Source organism: Patella vulgata, chromosome 2, assembly GCF_932274485.2.
Source record: "Patella vulgata chromosome 2, xgPatVulg1.2, whole genome shotgun sequence".
Classification (NCBI taxonomy): domain Eukaryota; kingdom Metazoa; phylum Mollusca; class Gastropoda; family Patellidae; genus Patella; species Patella vulgata.
Window position 1 is genome coordinate 17,286,535 of NC_065880.2, and position 19,752 is coordinate 17,306,286.

The following is a 19,752-nucleotide window of genomic DNA, read 5'->3' on the forward strand; positions in this document are numbered from 1 at the left end:
GAAATGGCAGAAGTGGGGTGGGGGGAGATTGGGGACGGAATCATCTTATGAGATCTGTTGTTTAAAATTGACGATTTAATTATATGTGTCATGTGCTGACAGTCTGATTAAAACACAAATCCTATTTTGTTTTTTTCTAGTTCAAAATTTTGCTATAGTTGTCTTCATTACACTAGGATTGGGAAGAGTTGTTAAGTGACCCGCATTCTGGTTACAGGGAGGGATTAGCCAATCAAATGGTCTGTTAAGTTGAGTTCTTATCGTTTGGCATGTGTTACTGTGTAAAAGAAAACAAATCAATTAAAGTTATATTTACGCATGTCCAGTTGAAACACTGACACTGATTTTTTTTATTGAATGGCTGACTTCATAGGGTCATAGGGTCAAAAGACACTTCTATAACACCTGATGTGATCTCCCACTGTAAAGGCCATCAAAAGTATAAAAAAGCGAAACGAAATATAGATCTCTTTTTTGTAGATGTACAAATATAGAGTTAATATTGAGATACAAGATACAGCTGTAGCTCCTTTAAGCCAAACTATTCTAGAATACACATCTATATATCATTTGCCTTTATAACATTGCTGAATAACAACAGATGTGTTTTATACAATCAAACTAAAAGCAAAACCATATCTTATTATCTACATATTCATTATAATATACACAGCTGTTTCATAATTGTAAATTCAGTTTTATTGATCCCTATTCTTCATACATAAAACTCAATTATTATTTTTGTTTAAGCATTCTAAACATGTACAGTGTATATAAATGTATTGACCAGGTGTTTACATATCTACAGTAATATATTAGTTTATAAATATTACTATGAAATTTAATTTATATCAATTCACTGTTGTATAAAGAAATTTCATGGGGAAACTCCACTCGACACAAACTAGGTCATTTCAGTAATTTGTTTGCGCATAGGGGTCTTTAGCAGTGGCAGGAAATCGGAGGACCCGAAGAAAACCCATGAGGTTGGACAGGCATCCCTATGGATGCAGCTGCAATACCAGTAATAACAAGTTTTGCACATATCTTATTGTTTTTTGTCCCCCGCCTTTCGAAGAAAGCAGGGGACTATTAAAATGGGTTCGTCCGTCTGTCTGTCTGTCCGTCTGTCTGTCCGTCACACTTTTTGGGACACAAAACTCTCCTTCTAATTGAGCTAGAATGTTCAAACTTAGTGTAGGTGTTTACTAGGTCAATGCCTTGATGGAGTTCGAAGATGAGCATTTTCGGCTTAGGGTAAGCAGAGATAAGCAATTTGATTGGTTGATGCTTTGGGACACGATAACTTTAGTTCTAATTAAGTGAGAGAGATGAAACTTGGTGTATAGTTTCATTACATCAATACCTTGACTAAGTTCGATAATGAGCATTTTCTGCTTAGGGTAAGCAGAGCGATAAGCAATTTGATTGGCCGAGACTTTGGAACACAATAACCCTCCTTCTAATCGAGCTAGAATGTTCAAACTTGGTGTAGGTGTTTATTAGGTCAATGCCTTGATGGAATGTGAAGATAAGCATTTTCTGCTTAGGGTAAGCAAAGTTAAGCAATTTGATTGGTTGATGCTTCGGGACTCGATAACTTTAGTTCCAATTAAGTGGGAGTGATGGAACTTGGTGTATAAGTTCGATGATGAGCATTTTCTGCTCAGGGTAAGCAGAGCAATAAGCAATTTGATTGGCCGAGACTTTGGAACACAATAACCCTCCTTCTAATTGAGCTAGAATGTTCAAACTTGGTGTAGGTGTTTATTAGGTCAATGCCTTGATGGAGTGTGAAGATAAGCATTTTCTGCTTAGGGTAAGCAGAGATAAGCAATTTGATTGGTTGATGCTTTGGGACACGATAACTTTAGTTCTCATTAAGTGAGAGTGATGACACTTGGTGTATAGTTTCATTACATCAATACCTTGACTAAGTTCGATGATGAGAATTTTCTGCTTAGGCTAATGAGCAATACGCATTTTGATTGGTCACGACTTTGGAACATAACAACTCCTCTTCTAATTGAGGTAGAATGTTTAAACTTGATATAGATGATCGTCTTGACTGAGTTCAATGATTAACATATCGAGCTAAAGCTAAGCAAAGATAAGCAATTTCCTGCTTTGGGACAAGATAACTTTGATTCTATCTGATAAAGAGTGATGAAACTTAGAGTATAGTTGATAATCAGTTTGACTGCTTGATACTTTGGAAAAAAATAGATGTGCGATTAATTAATATGTGTAATCTATTTATTTGGGGATTTTGGCGGGGGACATCAGCCTCACTGTTGGCTTGTTTTATAATTATGTCTTAATCAGTTGGCCCAGTCTGAGGCCATTATGTGAGATCTGCCAAAGACACTACATATGTGATAATATGATATATTTGTTCCACTTTTCATCAATGTAATTTATTCTTCATTTCAGGGCAAATGGATGAGAAAGACTGTTTTGCCTCATGTTCTTCATTTGCAGACATCTTTAGAAAAAAGTATGATGGCAATTTTGGTTGATAGTTTTAAAGAAAAAGAGATATTTTCCACTAAATCGGTCAAAAAACAAGATCCTAGATATGTAAGCCATTTACATGTCATTTTGATGTGTTGTAATCATTATACAACTGCAGAAAATTGTATGCATCTGGTTCTGTTACCAAGGGGGTATTTGATGGGTTTTCCAGAATAGGAGAAATTCTGGCAAAAATTATATGAGCTAACTTAATATTATACAATCTTGACCAATCACCATGTCTGTTATTGGGACATACGGTCCATTTTGGGACTGAATTCTGTGTCACTTTATAGCAATTATCCTAAATTTGGAACAGGCCAAACTGACCTCACTCTAAAGTACAAAGCAATTTACATTGCAAAAGAAATGGTTAAAGGCATAAACCACCTGGTTCACATGTACATGTATGTACTATTTTAATGTAATGTAATTAAAGTAACAATACATAATTTGCATTTTCGATTAAGTATCAAAATCAGTCCATTTATATGGATTTTATGTGTTGATTTGTTTGTGATATGGCAACCTGCCTTTGCTGGAAATTTTATGCCTATAGATAAAACATCAGCAATAATGTTTTAATCTTTTATATAGCTTGCTTCATCACTAATGGAAATAACACATTAGATCAACACTGTTCCATACTTATATTGAACAAATTGAAAAGGGGATAGCTTCAAGTTTAAAAGATAGGTTGCCAGGCAATGAAACATACGCCCACAGCAGATAAATCGTCCGATCGATCGGTCAACAAGTGTTGTTGCTTATTTATTCTTTTGTAAGGGGGCATTTACACGACAATTACATGCAGATCAGATTATAACTTTGTGGTTTGAGGGTTTACAAGGTTCTACAAACTGAAATAAGGACCTTAACTCTGAATTTACAGAAATTGCTGAAATTCAATCGGCTTCTTTGTTTCAGTAATTCAAAGGATGCATATAAATTTCATACAGATCGGATGAAAACTTTTGTCGTTCAAGCCTTCACAAGGTTCAACAAAGTGAATCAACGACCATAACTCTTAGACATAAATAACGGAAATTGCTGAAATTTAATAGGCTTCTTCGTTTTACCAATTTAAATAACGCATATAAATTTCATACAGATTAGATGATAACTTTTGTCGTGAAAGCGTTCACAAGGTGCAACAAAGTGAAACAAGGGTCATAACTCCAGAAGAAAGAAATTAATGGAAATTAATGAAATTAAATAGGATTCTAAATCTCACTATTGCAAACAACATATATCAATTTGAAAACAGACGATAAACTTAGTCTGTAGAGTGTTCACAAGAAATTGTGGACGACGGCAATATACAACCTCATTTCTATGTGGGCATATAAAAAAACTATTAAGAGGATTACTAATATTAGAACAACTTCCATTTATCGTACCTTTGTACATCAAGAATTAACAAACAATTTAACTGATGTCTTCTATTTAGCACACTTGATTAGACCAGTCAGAGCAGAAACAGTAGGATGTTAATTGGTTAAAATATTACCCCATTTCATTTCATTTTTCGTTATTTAGAAAGAGGTATTCTTATTGTGAGACATATTAAATGTTTATATTGCTAGGTACTACAGTTACATACTCACCTAGCACCATTTAAAGTGGCATTAGCAACCAGTGGTAATAAAACCAAAGAGATAAGACATTTGGCAGATCACTTTCTGCAAGAACTCAGGCAAAATGGAATGATGGTTTTAGATGTATCAGATTCCAATGGCCAAACCAGCCAGTTCAAAAGGTCAGATATTAGTCCACACTCTATACCAGTAGTTAAAGTATTCTGTACTAGGTTTCAAAAAGTATCATTAACCTCTATAATAGTATTTATTACACTGTAGAATCTTGTTCTGTCAAAATATTTGTATTGTATTCAGTTGGAAAATTGTTCTGAAGTATTTTTTTTCAGATATGATGAGCTAGGAATTCCATATACTGTTATTATGAATGATCAAACATTAGATACAGGTGTTGTTGGATTAAGAAATCGTGATACAAATCTTCGGGTAAATAATCATTAACTGTTTTAATGTTAAAAAATGTGGAAGTACGTAGTTACAAACCAGGAGTTTCAATTATATAATGTTAATTGCCCTGGTTAATTAATCTGATTTCAATTCTAAGTGATAGTCATTAGTGCAGAAAAGTAGGATGTTTAACCCCATTTCATTTATAAGAAGACTATCATATCAAGTGAGTGGATTTGGGGGTCACCTGTAAGCTTTCACAGAAGCTAAACTGCAGTAGACATAGAACTTGTTGGCTGGCAGTGTTACCCAAAGGGTCATCTATTGTCGTGCATGGGTCATGGCAGGTGTAAATACTTCTATTGTTGTCAAAGCTTGATTTGATTTTACAACTCGACATGGATCCGAAGAATCTTGGGAACATGCCTGTGAAGGGTATTTGAAATCAAAGTCAACAAAGATCCTGGCATGCGATCACAGAGATGATGCATTTTTGCCCGAGTTACAAAATCATGGCAGAATTGGAGAGCAAGTTCTGAATTGATCGATTTTCTTTTGTGACTGAATTACATTTTTTAAATGCTCATTTACTGAGTAAAATATTGCTTTCACATAAAAATGGGATGGATCTTGTACTACAATCTTGAAGATTGCTAGATGATATATTTTAGAACCAATTCAATAAAATTTTATTATAATCATTGATGTTTTTCCATGTGTTGAATTTTATTAACATTAATCTGCATCTTATGATGACAAACATTTTCTTGAATTGTTATGAAGATTTATAGGATGAAATGGTCCTGAAAGGCCTAAATATTTGTTTTGAATATCAGTGCAGAGTAAATAAAACACAGACGAGTTAGAGAATCTCCTGCATTTTGAAATGTTCATATTAAATTCAGTAATTGTACTCTGTAAAAGTTGTAATTTAATGTGACCAATTACTAAAATTCCATTCTTCATTGTAAACGAGGAAGGTTGATATTGGCTGGGGGGTGGCAGGACCGGACAAGGTCAGCTGTCTGGTCGTTTGGATGGGACGAAAAACCGAGGTCCTGTGTACACATCGGCATACGCGTAAAAGATCCCTTGACAGTTGGTAGTGCTGCTGTTCGGGCAAAATTTCCCTCCTAGCACACTGTATGGCGTATGCCCATCTTTATTAGCCCAGTTCGGAGAAGAAAAGTATGATGTTAAACCCTATTTCATTGTATTCAGGTTAATGGTGCCACTTAATTGAAAAAAGGAAAAGAGTTTTACTTATTCCATTGTCTTTTTTTTTTACAGGAACAGCTTCATGTTAGCAACATTACTGAGAAACTTGTCAAATACCTGAGACCAATATGATGTGCTGTTTACATTATTTCCTGGAAAATCATCACAGAGTAAAACCTCACCCCTTTGGGTGATGGAGTCCCAGTAGTCAAAAATTGACCAGAGCACAGGCGAACCAGCTGCTCAGAAATCTTCCTGACACTTTTAGACAGATATTTGTGCTGTGCAAAAATGAATTAAAAACATCAGTTATTTGATAAAAGATAAAAGTTCTTAGTGATAATATATTTGTATGCATTTTATTGTTTTCAAGAGATATATTTTACAAACAGAAACATGATTTGGGGAATTTACACGAATCATGTTTTCCCAAATTGTCATGCAAGACAAGAAAGAACAAAGACATGCATGCAATTCAAATTAAATAATTTTCATGGATATGAAATAGTGTTCATAGTAAAATGAGGGTGATTTGAAATATATTTTCATGTATTTTTAATACTTGAAATATATTTTTATTGTATTGTTAATATAGATTTATACAGTTCACCTCAATGCTGTAAATAAATTATATACATAAATGAAATAAAGGGATCTGTATTTCTGATATTCATTTGGAAAAAATATACAATTTTAAAGATGGTAAAAGGTACACCAAAGTAAAAATTCATATACAATTTTGTTGAATTCCTATAAAGTCCATGTTGTATATTGTTAGATACTAATCTTCCTAGGTTTCTTTTAAATAAAGAGATTTACACACATAAAAACATCACTTTAATAACAGACTAGTCAACTCTCTGGATCGATTGTACCAATACCCATCGGCCATCCTGATATTTTGATAGACAAATGATCTTGTCGAATATCGCCTCATGTATTTAAGCTCGCAGCACGTCAACATGGAAAATCCCTGATCAACATAAAACCAGACTGAGTTTCTATACTAGCAGAATTTTTTGTATCTCAACCCTTGTTTAAAATCTAAAATAACTTTAATTTAAACATATAAAAAAAATAACAGAAATTTAACATTAGCATTTAACATAATTTTATAGCTACGGTTTATTTTCCCAAATTTTCAGTGCAATAATTAATGTATACAACTTTCATCCATAAAACAATCAAATGAATAAAATGGAACAGTTATACCCAAAAATAATCTGTAACATCCAAAATTGAGGGACTTGAAAACAAGAAATACATTGTTAAAAAACAATTTTGGTATACAGTAGGCACTTAAGCTTAAGACTAGCTATTTAGAAATTAAAATATCTTATGTAAACACTTGGATCTATCAACATAGCTAGTCAATACACTGGCATTTAATAAAAGTATATATTTGACCACTTATATTGGAGACGAATTTAAGGGAAACAAAACATTTAACTTTATTATTTTATGCTTTATAATAATCTCATTTTGATCCCATCAATATTTCTTTCCACATTATCCCCAAAAAATAAAATTAAAGATATGTACATGGTTAACATTTCTATGAATAAAAATTTATTTCACTCTTAGAAATAACATGAGATGATGACACAGCTCAGATACAAAACTGCATTTTTACAATATGTTGAATATTTTGACACAAAACTTTGACCAATAGGTCAGTTGATCATAAACAGTCACAGTTATCCATTCCATTCATCAGTGTTATCCCTCATAAACAAAAGACTTTACATATGTTCATTTTCCTACTCTTTAAACATGAAGAAGTCCCACCTTTAGGCCGGTAGACTGAGTTTCTTTCCCTTCAACACTGGAAGAAAAATATAAAATAAAATGAACAACTTGTCTATATGACACTGTCAAGTGAAGAGATTATTTATACAATTTTATCAAATACATCATCATCAATAGCTGCTTTGACAATTCTAGTCTAGTGACTGGTGTGGATATATGGACTACCAAACTACAGGTCCTCAATCATATATGTGACATACAGAAAAGCTCTAAATTGTACTGTAATCAAATGTAACAGAACATGCAAGTGCATAAAATTGCTCAATGAATTATATTAATTTGTTAAAAGTTAGCCCATAAAACTATCCACCATGCAAAATCATTTACCAAATTGATTATCTGGAAACCAAATATTCTAATTCTAAAGAAAGGGATGACTGGTGGAAAAATAGGAAAGCTAAATTTTCACACACCTACACCTATGGCATAACCATAAGATAGGTTGCCAAGCAACGAAACATACGCCCACAGCAGCTAAATCGTCCGAGTGGTCGACAAGGGTTGTCGCACTCTTTTGTAAATAATTGGGGGCTTTTACAAGACAATTTCATATAGATCAGATTATAATTTTTAACCTTTGACGGTCCACAAGGTGCTACAATCTGAAACAAGGGCCTTAACTCTGGAAATAATTTACAGAAATTGTTGAAATTTGACACTCTTTTGCGTGTTACTATTTAAAATAATGCATAAAAATTTCATACAGATCGGGTGATAACTTTTGTCATTCAAATGTTCAACAAAGTAAAACAAGGGCTATAAATTTAGAAGTAATTGATGAAAATTGCCGAAATTTAATAGGATTCTTTGTTTCACTAATTTAAATGATGCATATAAATTTCGTACAGATCCGAGGATAACTTTTGTCATTCAATCATTCATAAGGTTCAACATTGTAAAACAAGGGCCATAACTCTAGAAGAAATTAACGGAAATTGCTGAAATTTAATAGGCTTCTTCATTTCACTAATCTAAATGATGCATACAAATTTCATATAGATTGGATGCTAAATTTTGATGTTAGAATGTTCAAAAGGTTTAACAAAGTGAAACAAGGGCCATAACTTGAGAGGTAATTAGCAGAAATTTCTGAAATTCAATAGACTTGTTTCACGAATTTAACTGATGCATATAAAGTTCATACAGATCAAATGATAACTTTTGTCGTTACAGCTTTCACAAGGTTCAACATGAAACAAGGGCCATAACTCCAGAAGAAATAAATGGAAATTATTGAAATTCAATAGGCTTCTTCATTTCAAAACAATCAGATGATAAATGTAGTCTGTAGTGTTCACAAGAGATTGTGGATGACGTACGGATGGGGAGAGGCGATGACGATATACAACCACATTTCCCTGTGGGCGTATAAAAATGATCTGATTTACATAAAAAATAAAATTGCATTCCAAAAAGAGTAATTTAAATCATGGAGTTTTGTTTCTCAATCTCATACTTTTAAGTTTATGTCTTCTACTAGTTACACACCCAACAGAGTATTATATTGTCACGACAAATTATTTCCTTTATACATTACTATTTACAGAACTTTTTGGATTATAGTTCTACAGATTTACTGATATATTTTGGAGTTTGTTGACATGCAATAAAGAATCAAATTATTAAACAGTTTGGGTTTTTTGATAAACTTTTTGTTCAGAAGTAGCCAAAGTTTTTTTTATTGGATCAGTATTACTGAAAGGGAATTGTCACCACCTGAAAAAATTTGAGGTAGGCTTTACCATTAAAAAAAAAAATCTAGTTCATCCAAAAATAAGAATTTTATTTTTTATATAACAAAATAATTATGTTATAAAATAAGCCAACAGTTATGGCGATGTCCCTCGCCAACAAATAGATGACACCTATAATTAATTAAATAAGTATCGAGCAATCAAACTGATTATCTAATCTTGGTCTAAGAAGAAGATGTTCATGATCAAATGCAAAGTTTTCAAGTACCTGCTTGTGAAACAATACACTGAGCGTTATCACTCATCATCAGTTAGAATCAAAGCATCGACTAATGAAACTGCTTAGCTTTGTCAAGACATTTACCTAATGAACATCTATACCAAGTTTTAACATTCTACTGCAATTAAATGCAGAGTTGTTATGTTCCAAAGTCTTAACCAATCAAATTGCTTATCTCTCAGCTTATCCTGAGTCGAAAATGCAAATTATCGAACTTAGTTAAGGTATTGTTTTAATGAAACTATACACCAAGTTTCATCACTTTCACTTAATTAGAACTTAAGTTATCGTGTTTCAAACTATCAACCAATCAAATTGCTTACTCTCTAAGCAGGAAATGTCCATCTTTGAACACCATTAATCCTTAACTGGTCATTGTCGACTATAATCAGCACGTTATACAGCTAAGTGGTCACGGTTGACTAAAGTCGACCACAGCAAGAACCTTTTTTATAAGCCGCATTTGATTATTTAGTTTTGTATTTAATTGATATGGCTACGCATGCGTGTCAGATAGGAACTTGTCTTGTCAAGGGCATTGAGAAAAACATGTCTTTGTTCAACATTTTTTGACGAAAAACGTAATTTAACGATGTCAGGAGGAACGTTAAAGACGCTCGAAGTGGTTGAAATACTTATGAATTATTCTGACTTGGATTATATCAATGACACCGATTCTGAAGACGATATTTCTGATGAAAAGGATGTAGAATGATTTGCAAATTATAGATCGACTTATCCCCTTCAACCTTTTTATTAATGTCAAGAATCTATCACGTAGTCGATTGAAATAGGCATACAAAATATTTCATGTCGGCCTTTATTTAGCCTGACCACTTGACGTCATGATGTCAAAAGACCGGTTAAGGCATTCACCTAATAAACACCTTACACCAAGTTTTGAACATTCTAGCTCAATTAGGAGGGTTATTGTGTCTCAAAAAGTGACAGACAGACAGACCCATTTTAATAGACCCTGCTTTCTTCAAAAGGCAGGAGACAACAAAAATACACCACAAAGCATGTACTTCAAAAATGCTACAAAAATAAGTGACAGAACAAAGTTTAAGCTACAATAAACATCATGGCATTCCATGTACTACGGTACAAAGTCCATTAATCCACTATTTTATTGAAATTAAAATACTGTGAATGACCAAAGAAATATTAACTTTTTTTATTAAAACCATGATGTAATCCTAAATTAAAACAAATCAACTCTGCTTAAATCATTTGTTGAGTCACTAGCATACCCCCACAGCCAAAATTACTAAATTAAACACATATACCGGAAACAACCATAGTATGTTTAATTTAATAGTGGTATTTAATAATTGCAGGCTCTTGGGCAGGAAGATAAGTAAACTACGATATGCTAGTTATATTTACTTGGTCAACCTATAAATTATTATAAGTACCTGACTTCCATTAGAGCAATTTCTTTGAATTTACCTGAAATCAATAACCAAGCTTTCTGAATATAATCTTAACTTCAAATTTGGTGGTGGCTGTTGGGGTATGACCAAGGGAAATAACTCTATTTTGCAATTTATCACATTTCTTTCAAACAACACTATTATGTACTTCACTCAGAAGAAAATAACCCTTATTTTCAATGTTAAATTTTGCATGTTATAAAGTTTGGGAAACCATGGAAATACTGGATAAATAATCCTCGTTTACTGTGATATTTCTCTACTAATTCAATCCCCACATGTGCAGTTTGATACAAATCATGCAGCACATTCAAGAAATCTAAACAATTCAAATCTGCCTGCTACAGAATGTACATTTACATTGTCAGAAATTAAGAAAGATAAAAATAATTTTTCAGTGAAATATCTCTGAAATATAAACGCTTACCTTTCGTAATGTATAAATAGAAGAAATCACAATACAAAATGGTTTGTACGCAACCAGCTACAACGGCTATCAAATCAAAAAAGCCTTCAAAATAATATCTATATACCCAGTTGAATATATATAGCAATCTGTAGGATCCTAGGGCAAATAGATAATGACTGGTTATAGTTTCAGCTTCACCAGTTTTGCTAACCATAAACAATTGTGGTAAAATGGCTACAGATTCTAAATAGATAGAAAATGTCCATAAAATCTGTAAAGAGAAAATTAAGACAAAATATATCAAAATAGATCATTTTCATTAATTATATATAATGTCATTGAACAAATGTAATTTGTACTCTTGCACTAAACTTAAAATCAACAGTTCAGGCTTTCTCAGACAACTGCCCTAGGAAAGGTTTTTGAATGTTATAATATAAATAGAATGCATGTCCTGCAGAAAGTCAAAATTGTTGATATGACAAATGTTCCTTCATTTGCATAGATTCACATCCTTTTCTATTAGAATGGAAAGCACCTAATATATACGGTTAATAATCCTGTCTGCAGATTTAATAGAGTAGTAACATGCCAATCAACATCGGTCAGTGCAACTGTCATTAACTACATACATATATTTAAAACTATGGTCAGTCAGACCCTTGCTCAAAGCAATACCACAGTTGTTGTATTTGGTGTGAATCTTACTGACAAGTTGTTTATTACAATTTAATAATACTAAATTTTGACACATATTGTGAATGAAGTTTCGGGCGACCTGCATGTACACACAATAAAAGCGTAAATATAAATTACAAACCTCAAGGGGCAAAAATTCATGGTTAACTAAGAAAGCCAAACCACCCACAGGAACAACCAGGAACTCCATACGGAAAGAATCGTGGTTACTGTCATATGTGGCTCGGAATTTAGAATACATCAAGAAAACTGTGAAATAACTTGAGGTGATGAAGAATAGCTTCATAGTTGTATTGTACAGAGAGATAAAACTTGTAAATAAATCCAGATATCTTGTTGTAAAAACTAATGCAAACAGAATTTGTGTTTTCCCTGAGATACCTGAAAAAGAAAGTGGGGTTTTAAATTAATAAAACAAACTCTTCTAGAATTTAAATGTATCACATACAATGACAAATATTAATAAATATGTTAAAGCTTAAATTAAAGATGCATAATGTAAGAGCTAAATCTGCCTACTGCAGATCTTTTTTTTGGCCTCAAATGTTATATAAATTAATAGTAATACATTTGTTCATATGACAAGCCTATAATCAAGTCCCTGGACCATTGGATGGTTGCGATTTACAATGAATTGAAACACTATCACATCTTAAAAATTTAATTTAAAAATGGATAATCAAGACTTTGTTGATTTAATCATAACAATGGCACAATCAAAAGTGTATTGGGAAAAACTTCCAAGGCTGACAACTTCGCTCAGAATATGGTAATATGACTGAAATTTTCAATACGAAATGAAATGAAATTAAATGGGGTTTAACGTCCTACTGTTTTGCTCCGAACTGGGCTAATGAAGACGGGCATACGCCATACAGTGTGCTATGAGGGAAATTTTGCCCGGACAGCGGCACTACGGCCTACTCTTATATCGAATTCCAACTGTCAAGGGATCTTTTACGTGCACGCCAATGAGTACACGGGACCTCGGTTTTTCGTCCCATCCGATTGACTAGACAGCTGTCCTTGTCAGCCCCTCCGTCCTGCATCACTGACAAGGGAGAACCACGCCGGAAAATCGGGATGAACTTTCTCGGCCAATGCAGGGATCGAACACCCGACCTCCAGGCTAGCGAGCCAGCGCCTTACCCACTTAGCCACCGCGATCCCCAAATTTTCAATACATTCTTTTCAAATTATTAATATAGCAAGAACGACAAGCTCTTTACCGTCCTAAATCATACATAAGATTTAACTATATTTATTTTTGACTCTCTGTAAATCATGGCTGTAAATTTCTTAACAGTACAAGAAACGTTTGTTTCTCATAGAGATATTTGGATCAACAGTAACACAGTATGTCATTGAAAAATTATCATTTTCCAGTGAGGTATTTGAGGTTGATAATCTGAAACAATTCTGTGATGTTCCCTCTTGAGAGACAAACAGTATTGCAAGGAATTGCAGAGGGTGTCACGACACAGGAATGAAATGACAAATTTCCAATACCTAGACATAACCTTTTTTCTGACCCGTAAGCATGCGTAAGCTACATTAGCAGGCCTATTATCTTCACTGCTCACCCCGCAAAATTAGCCCATAAAATCTATTTATAAGCTTATAAATACATTATGTGTTAAAGTAGCTAAGTCTCTAACTCAATATCATACAAAACCTTCGACAATGAAAACACAAATTATTTGTCAATTTTAATCAACATTGGTGTTGTGATCTTACCGGAAAAAGATGGGATTCTGATATCCAATATTTAACATTTTACGATTGGTAAATGAATCGTGTACCATAATGCGTTTCAGTGCAATTTGTAACAAGGTTACATAGGTTAGACATATTCCATAAGTCATGCCAAACAGTGACCCCATATTCTTATCTGGGGTACTATCGGAGTAGACTGGAATAACCAGACACTAGAGATTGCCATTGGATTGAGACTTATGGCGTATTTCGCCGAACATAACCGCTTTGAAATCAGAGTATAAACGGAAACGATTAAATGTAAATCAGTTTATTTACATTCATATTACATTATTATATAAGTTGCGACCCATTTGTGTCAATTTGTAGGTCCCAAATATTAGCGACAATTTGTTCATTGGGACACATCATCTTGCAGTGTGTTTTACAAAATTTATGTATAAATTTGTAGAGAAGACGTACATGTAAATGCAAAAATGTTGCATTCATTGCAAGACAAATATTCAATTGTATGTAAGCTTTAAAGCCTTACGAAACTTGATTTGAAACTGGAAGCTTGATTGATTGGGTGAGCAAAGATTAAATTAATTATACTTTTATGTGTTCAATAAAGTATTTTAAAATGAATCGAAACCTTGTTTTAGACCTTAGACAAAACAGAAGTAAATTAGCTGGGGTGGTAGTCCTACAATCTATTAGGATAACATAACATAAACAAATCTAGACCAGGGATTAGACAGACACGTCATCTTTGAGCAGCCGATAGATTTTATTTGGCAAGCCGAGAAAATAGATCTCTCCACATAAGTTTATAAATATTTCTGCACGTTGCATATTCGCTTTAGTTTTATTGGTCTATCATATTTAACAGCATTCGGTTTTAGGATTGAAACTGCTCAGAGTATTACTATATTATACGAATTGGCTACTGATTGAAAATGTGTGTCGGCGAAAACTTGTGTTGACAAGTGTCTCGACGGTCTGTCATCATTCATCAATTAATATTATCTTATAATATAATACCTGCACATGATCGGGTTTTCCACATCTTTAGCAAAAGAATTATTATAGCTAAAAGATGGGACATGTCCCCGACAAGCCGAAAGATATTCATGTTGATGCGTCTGCTTCTTCTCTCTCACGTTTCAGTTTAATGGCGGCTGCGGACGTGGCGCGCTGCGGATTGTGGGGAGGAAATAATATTAAAGGGAAATCACTCGTTAGAAATCACGGTTGAGTGGATTCTTTACTAAACTCATACCTGCAAAGAAAAAGAAAAATTCACAAATTGAAAACAATGGAAAAAATGGATAGATCTATATAATATTTTCTGGAAAAACTAGAATTGGTTTAAAAATCAAAAAATTTATTTTATTTTTTTTTCTACCAGTCAAGTTGATTGGAAAGAAACTCAGTTGACCGGCCTAAAGGTGGGACTTCTTCATGTTTAAAGAGTAGGAAAATGGATAGAATGTTTTTTGGAAAAACTCGCATGGGTCCAAACATCTTAATATTTAGCATTAATTATTTAACTCAGAATTAACTGAAGTTTTATTCTTTGAAATGAATCAGCATCAGTAGCCTATGGCCATCACTCACTCACTGAAATGTATTTTACATGCACTGAAAAATGGCTAGTGTTTAAATTTATTATAGATGACAGAAAACAATTTATTGAAAAATTCTGATCGTTCCATTTTCCTAACTGAACTCGAGAACATAAAAAACGTTCTATGTTGGTTGACTTTCACCGAGACCAGGCGCAGATATTGAATTTTCTTGTCTGCAGACCCATTTTAGTCTCAATTACTTTCTGTATTCAGTGATATGTAACTACGAGACAACTTCTAAAAATACAAATTAGAAAGGCATAAGAAAATGCAAAGGGCACGTATACATAAAAAAAAAGAGTTATGCACCGCCTGTATTTTTCAGAATGACTTGTCTTACGAAGTTTGGCATTGAAACCCTAATAATATAAGTACCCCAGAAAAAACAAATTCTAAGATGCCGTCTTTTGAAAAGGAGTAACAATCAGCATGGGAGTGCACAATAAGTCGGAAACACAATTTAACAACGTGATTGGTGATGAAAAATGTCAATTTGAGTCAACAGATTGATGACATTGTAAACCCGCCACGTAACCGAGTAGCCCTCCAGCAAATCGATGTACAGCAAAGTGAGCAGTTTTGTCAAGTTTAAAGGTAAATTATCTACGCAGGAGTTAAACAAGGCGAATCACTGTCCCCGCTTTTATTTTTAATATTTATTAACGACCTAAGAGAGTTTTTATTCAACGATAATACAAATACTTAGAATATATCACAATATATTAATTACTCTTTGCAGACGATACTACCCTCTTTGCTACGAAACCGGAAACTTTACAATTACTTTTGTATAAATTTATCCATTATTGTAAAATTTGGAATTTAGAAATAAATGCTAGGAAAACCAAAATAGTTATATTTCACCGTGGTAGGCTACCAATAAACTTAAAATTTTATATTCATGAAACACAACTTGAAATTGTCAATCAATACATATATCTGGGTCTTTTAATATGTGATAATGGTAAATTCTCTAAAGCAGAAAAGCGTGTGGCGTCACATGGCAGAAAATCAATGGGAGCACTTTTGGCTTCAACAATTTTTTTTTTTATTTTAATCCAATTTAAACAATATTTGATTCAACAAACTGAACCGGATTGAACAATAGCAAGGGGCTATATAAGTTCTCTCAAAACAGTATTTCTACTAGTATTGTAAACCTTTAGTTCAAATAAGATTTGAAGCTAATAGCCTAACAAATATTTGAAATGAAACAAAGCGTCTATAAATATGTAATTTTCTCACTAAAATATATAGATATATGGCAAAAACTAAATACATGTTAGTGACAATGTTGTAATGGAGATACTTGACTCGTACACACTTTAATTGTATGGAATAAATAAGTTTTGCTGTTGTTGTTTATTACAAATTTTACGTCCAATACATTAAAATATGATATTATGGGCAGATTGATTTAATTGAGTTATTTACATTTAAAGGCGTAATATATATAACAAAATGAAATAGGTAAAACACAAAATAAAAAAGTTCTTGTACATTAAAAGTCATAGTGTTTAAAGTGATAACAAATTAAACAGGAGATCCAGCTGTTTGGTGGTTGGTGTCATCAATGTGGATTGAAAAAAAAACCGTTGGAAAACAATCCGCTTACTTTATGTGGAAAAGCGAAGTTCTCGCGGTAAAAACTACATAGCTGGACCCGTGGATTATTTACATATTAAAATATGTTCGTCCAATTAGTTCCATATTGTTAAAGGTTAGTTAAAAGTGCTTTAAAACGGTCACAACTTTAGCGTTTAAAATCATTTATAGTTTGCAGTCCATTAAAGTTTTTCTTGTGTGTGACTCTTCCCAGATAAAAGTTACCTGAAAAGTAAAAGAAAAGTCAACAGCAAAACAAACTAAAACATTTATATGAATAATAACACAAATTATATAGATTTATACACACTGTCATTTGTTAATAATGGTTGTGTAAGTCCCTATTTCTTTTGTCCTTATTTTCCCCTAATATATTATTATGTTAAAACATACAGTAGACGGAAGCGCAATACTGCCCTACAACAATAGTTCCTTCCTTTGAAACTAGATATGTAGTTCCCTACCTTAATGTCAATTTATTCTGATATTATTAAAGCATCCAGGTAGCTTAGCCGCCAAAATGGACTTCACAAATAGATATCCTTTCATGACTAGTCCTCTTTTTTTCGCAACTTATAACTTAACAGTTAATTTTGGGATCGCTTCATAAATCTTATATGACATATTCCGGTGGGGAAAGAGTACATTTTGGAGGGTACTTACGGGTAACGACATGATTAACGGTTAAAATGTGGCCACATTCACCCTTCACTGGTTAAAAGTTATGGTCGGTTATTAAATCTTTAGTTCTCAATCCCGTGATTAACCCACAGATTTTGCGAGACGGGTAATTGACCTCCGTCTTTACAACCAGATCGTTATTTAATTTGAATCTAAAAGTATTTGCGCTGGTCAACTCAGTTTTCCATTCTGAATTAATTCTAGTTTTAACAATGCTATTAGTATATTCCATTCCTTAACGCTATATTTTAAGTCTTCGGTCTCGCAGAGATTGGATCCTTTGTGAGCCAGATTGTCTGCAGACTCATTATGCCAACATGGGATGGTATCCATATAAATGCTAAGGTTTTATTTTTGTTTCGGAGGGAATAAACACTTGTTCGAATATTCTGAACAATTTCTGGTCTAGATGTTGTTCTGTTATTATCTCGATGCTGCTAAGGGAGTGACACAATGACCGCTCTTTGAACGGTGGATGACACAATTCCACGCAAAAGCTGTGAATATTACCTTTAATTCTGCTATATAGATAGAACATCCATCTGGTAGCCTTTTTGATATATTAAATAAGTTTTACTCATTGGTTGTTTATATTGTTTTATTTACCCAACATTATGATTTTAGCCATAATGATTAGTTCACCAATGATTTTGTAATAAAGGAGACTCGTGTTGTTTGTTGATTGGCGTTATATATCCCATGATTTAAAAAAAAAAATGGCTGTGGTTAATACTGGGTCAAAAGTAATTCCTTAAATTGCGGCGGTGGGCCTTTTAGATAAACTACATTCGCATTTTGTAAGATGGCAATTATTCGTACACGTATGTCGGGCCAAAAAATCATTTCTTAAATAGGATTATGTCCCTTTTACAAGACAAATTTGATTGATATATTTCAGCAAAATAATACACATCCAAATTTATATCATTGCACCTAGAATTCCGTATAAGAACTTAAAATACCAAAATGCGAATCGTAACACATTGTGGCCTAAACTGTCTTTTAAATTATAAAATAAATCATAAATCAATGGAACCTGTTGTAAGGTGGACATTGTATTTCTTCCTTAGGGTTATTTGAGGCGCCATGTAGTCTAACAATTTATCGTGCAATTTTATTCTTTGATCTGTTATATCACGGGGCAATTCTTTTATTGAAATCAACCTGCATGAAAATGACTACATTACAAGTTGAAAGTTCAGTAATGAGGATCGTTCGATTGTAAGCGGTGTAATATTAGTGAAATTTGTGTTTGTGTATTCGAAAAAAAGAAAATCTAAAGCGAATGCAGAGAAAGAAATTCGGCACTATTCTTGGTAAAATATTTAAAATATTGGAATTATATGAACTGGGGAAAAAAGTGTATCGGGACTGTTAAATGAGGTGAGTCGTTTAGTGGCTGTGTAGTGACGTTATTTATTAATGAAATTGTTATTGAATATTTATTGAATAAAGTGATTTATTTTGTTGTTTGTTATTAATTGACGTACAGAAAATTACACTCATATCAAACACTATGAATACCACTTGAATATGATGATAAAGCATCCCACTGAACACTAAATTATACTCACTGTGAATACTTTCTGTGTCCCTAACAGTGGTTCTCAGCCTTTTTTTGCCAACGGCACACTTTGGGACACATAAAAAAAATAGCGGCACACCTGGCTAAATATATATGAAAACAGTTTGAATTTTGCAAAATTAAATGATGATAAGTCAGACGGCATACAACCGTAGATATAGACTAGTCATAGACACATAGAATGACTCAAACTAAATATAAAAAAAAACACAACCATGAACTCTAGTGAATGCTAATGATCAATTAGGATAACATGGTTTTTCGCATTTTCTTAGTGTGCCGTGCAAACTTTCGCGGCACACTTAGGAAGATCTCGCGGCACACTGGTTGAGAACCACTGCCCTAACATAACCAGTGTCGTGTGGACTACTCAACCAACGTATTTCTGTACCCCTAACATAAACGATGTCTTGTGTTGACGAGTCAACCAATGCCGTGTGGAAGACTGACTCAACCAACAAGTTTGATATTTGTGGACGACTTAAATAGACTTTACGTGTAGACGAGTTTG

The 19,752-nt window shown here is 33.2% G+C and overlaps 2 protein-coding genes across 3 annotated transcripts in view; one reads left to right on the plus strand and one right to left on the minus strand.

Annotated features, from left to right (window-relative positions):
• The window catches only part of LOC126811111 (DNA polymerase subunit gamma-2, mitochondrial), a 20,173-nt gene extending 13,426 nt beyond the window's left edge, over positions 1-6,747 (plus strand). The window contains exons 8-11 of the mRNA XM_050536579.2: positions 2,434-2,580; positions 4,101-4,273; positions 4,442-4,538; positions 5,790-6,747. Coding sequence (XP_050392536.1) covers positions 2,434-2,580; positions 4,101-4,273; positions 4,442-4,538; positions 5,790-5,849 — 477 coding nt within the window. The 3' untranslated portion in view covers positions 5,850-6,747. The remainder of the gene's footprint in view (positions 1-2,433; positions 2,581-4,100; positions 4,274-4,441; positions 4,539-5,789) is intronic.
• On the minus strand, positions 6,061-14,947 carry LOC126811116 (ER lumen protein-retaining receptor 2). 2 transcript variants are annotated; one of them, XM_050536587.2, is made up of 5 exons: positions 14,784-14,947; positions 12,166-12,425; positions 11,364-11,616; positions 10,919-10,952; positions 6,061-7,542 (listed from the first exon to the last, which is right to left on the minus strand). In XM_050536587.2, the coding sequence occupies exons 1-5, from the start codon at positions 14,872-14,874 to the stop codon at positions 7,485-7,487; spliced, it is 696 nt and encodes a 231-aa protein (XP_050392544.1). In that variant the 5' UTR covers positions 14,875-14,947; the 3' UTR covers positions 6,061-7,484. The 2 variants fall into 2 exon arrangements, with proteins under 2 accessions (XP_050392544.1, XP_050392545.1); XM_050536588.2 differs by lacking the exon at positions 10,919-10,952.
• Positions 14,948-19,752: the final 4,805 nt, after the last annotated feature.

Excerpts from the sequence above, each read along its gene's own strand:
- LOC126811116 (XM_050536587.2), bottom strand. The coding sequence starts at position 14,874 with ATGAATATCTTTCGGCTTGTCGGGGACATGTCCCATCTTTTAGCTATA. Across the intron at positions 10,953-11,363 it reads CTATTTATACATTACGAAAG|GTAAATTCAAAGAAATTGCT; the intron begins GTAAGCGTTTAT and ends TATTGATTTCAG. Across the intron at positions 7,543-10,918 it reads ATTGCTCTAATGGAAGTCAG|TGTTGAAGGGAAAGAAACTC; the intron begins GTACTTATAATA and ends TTTTTCTTCCAG.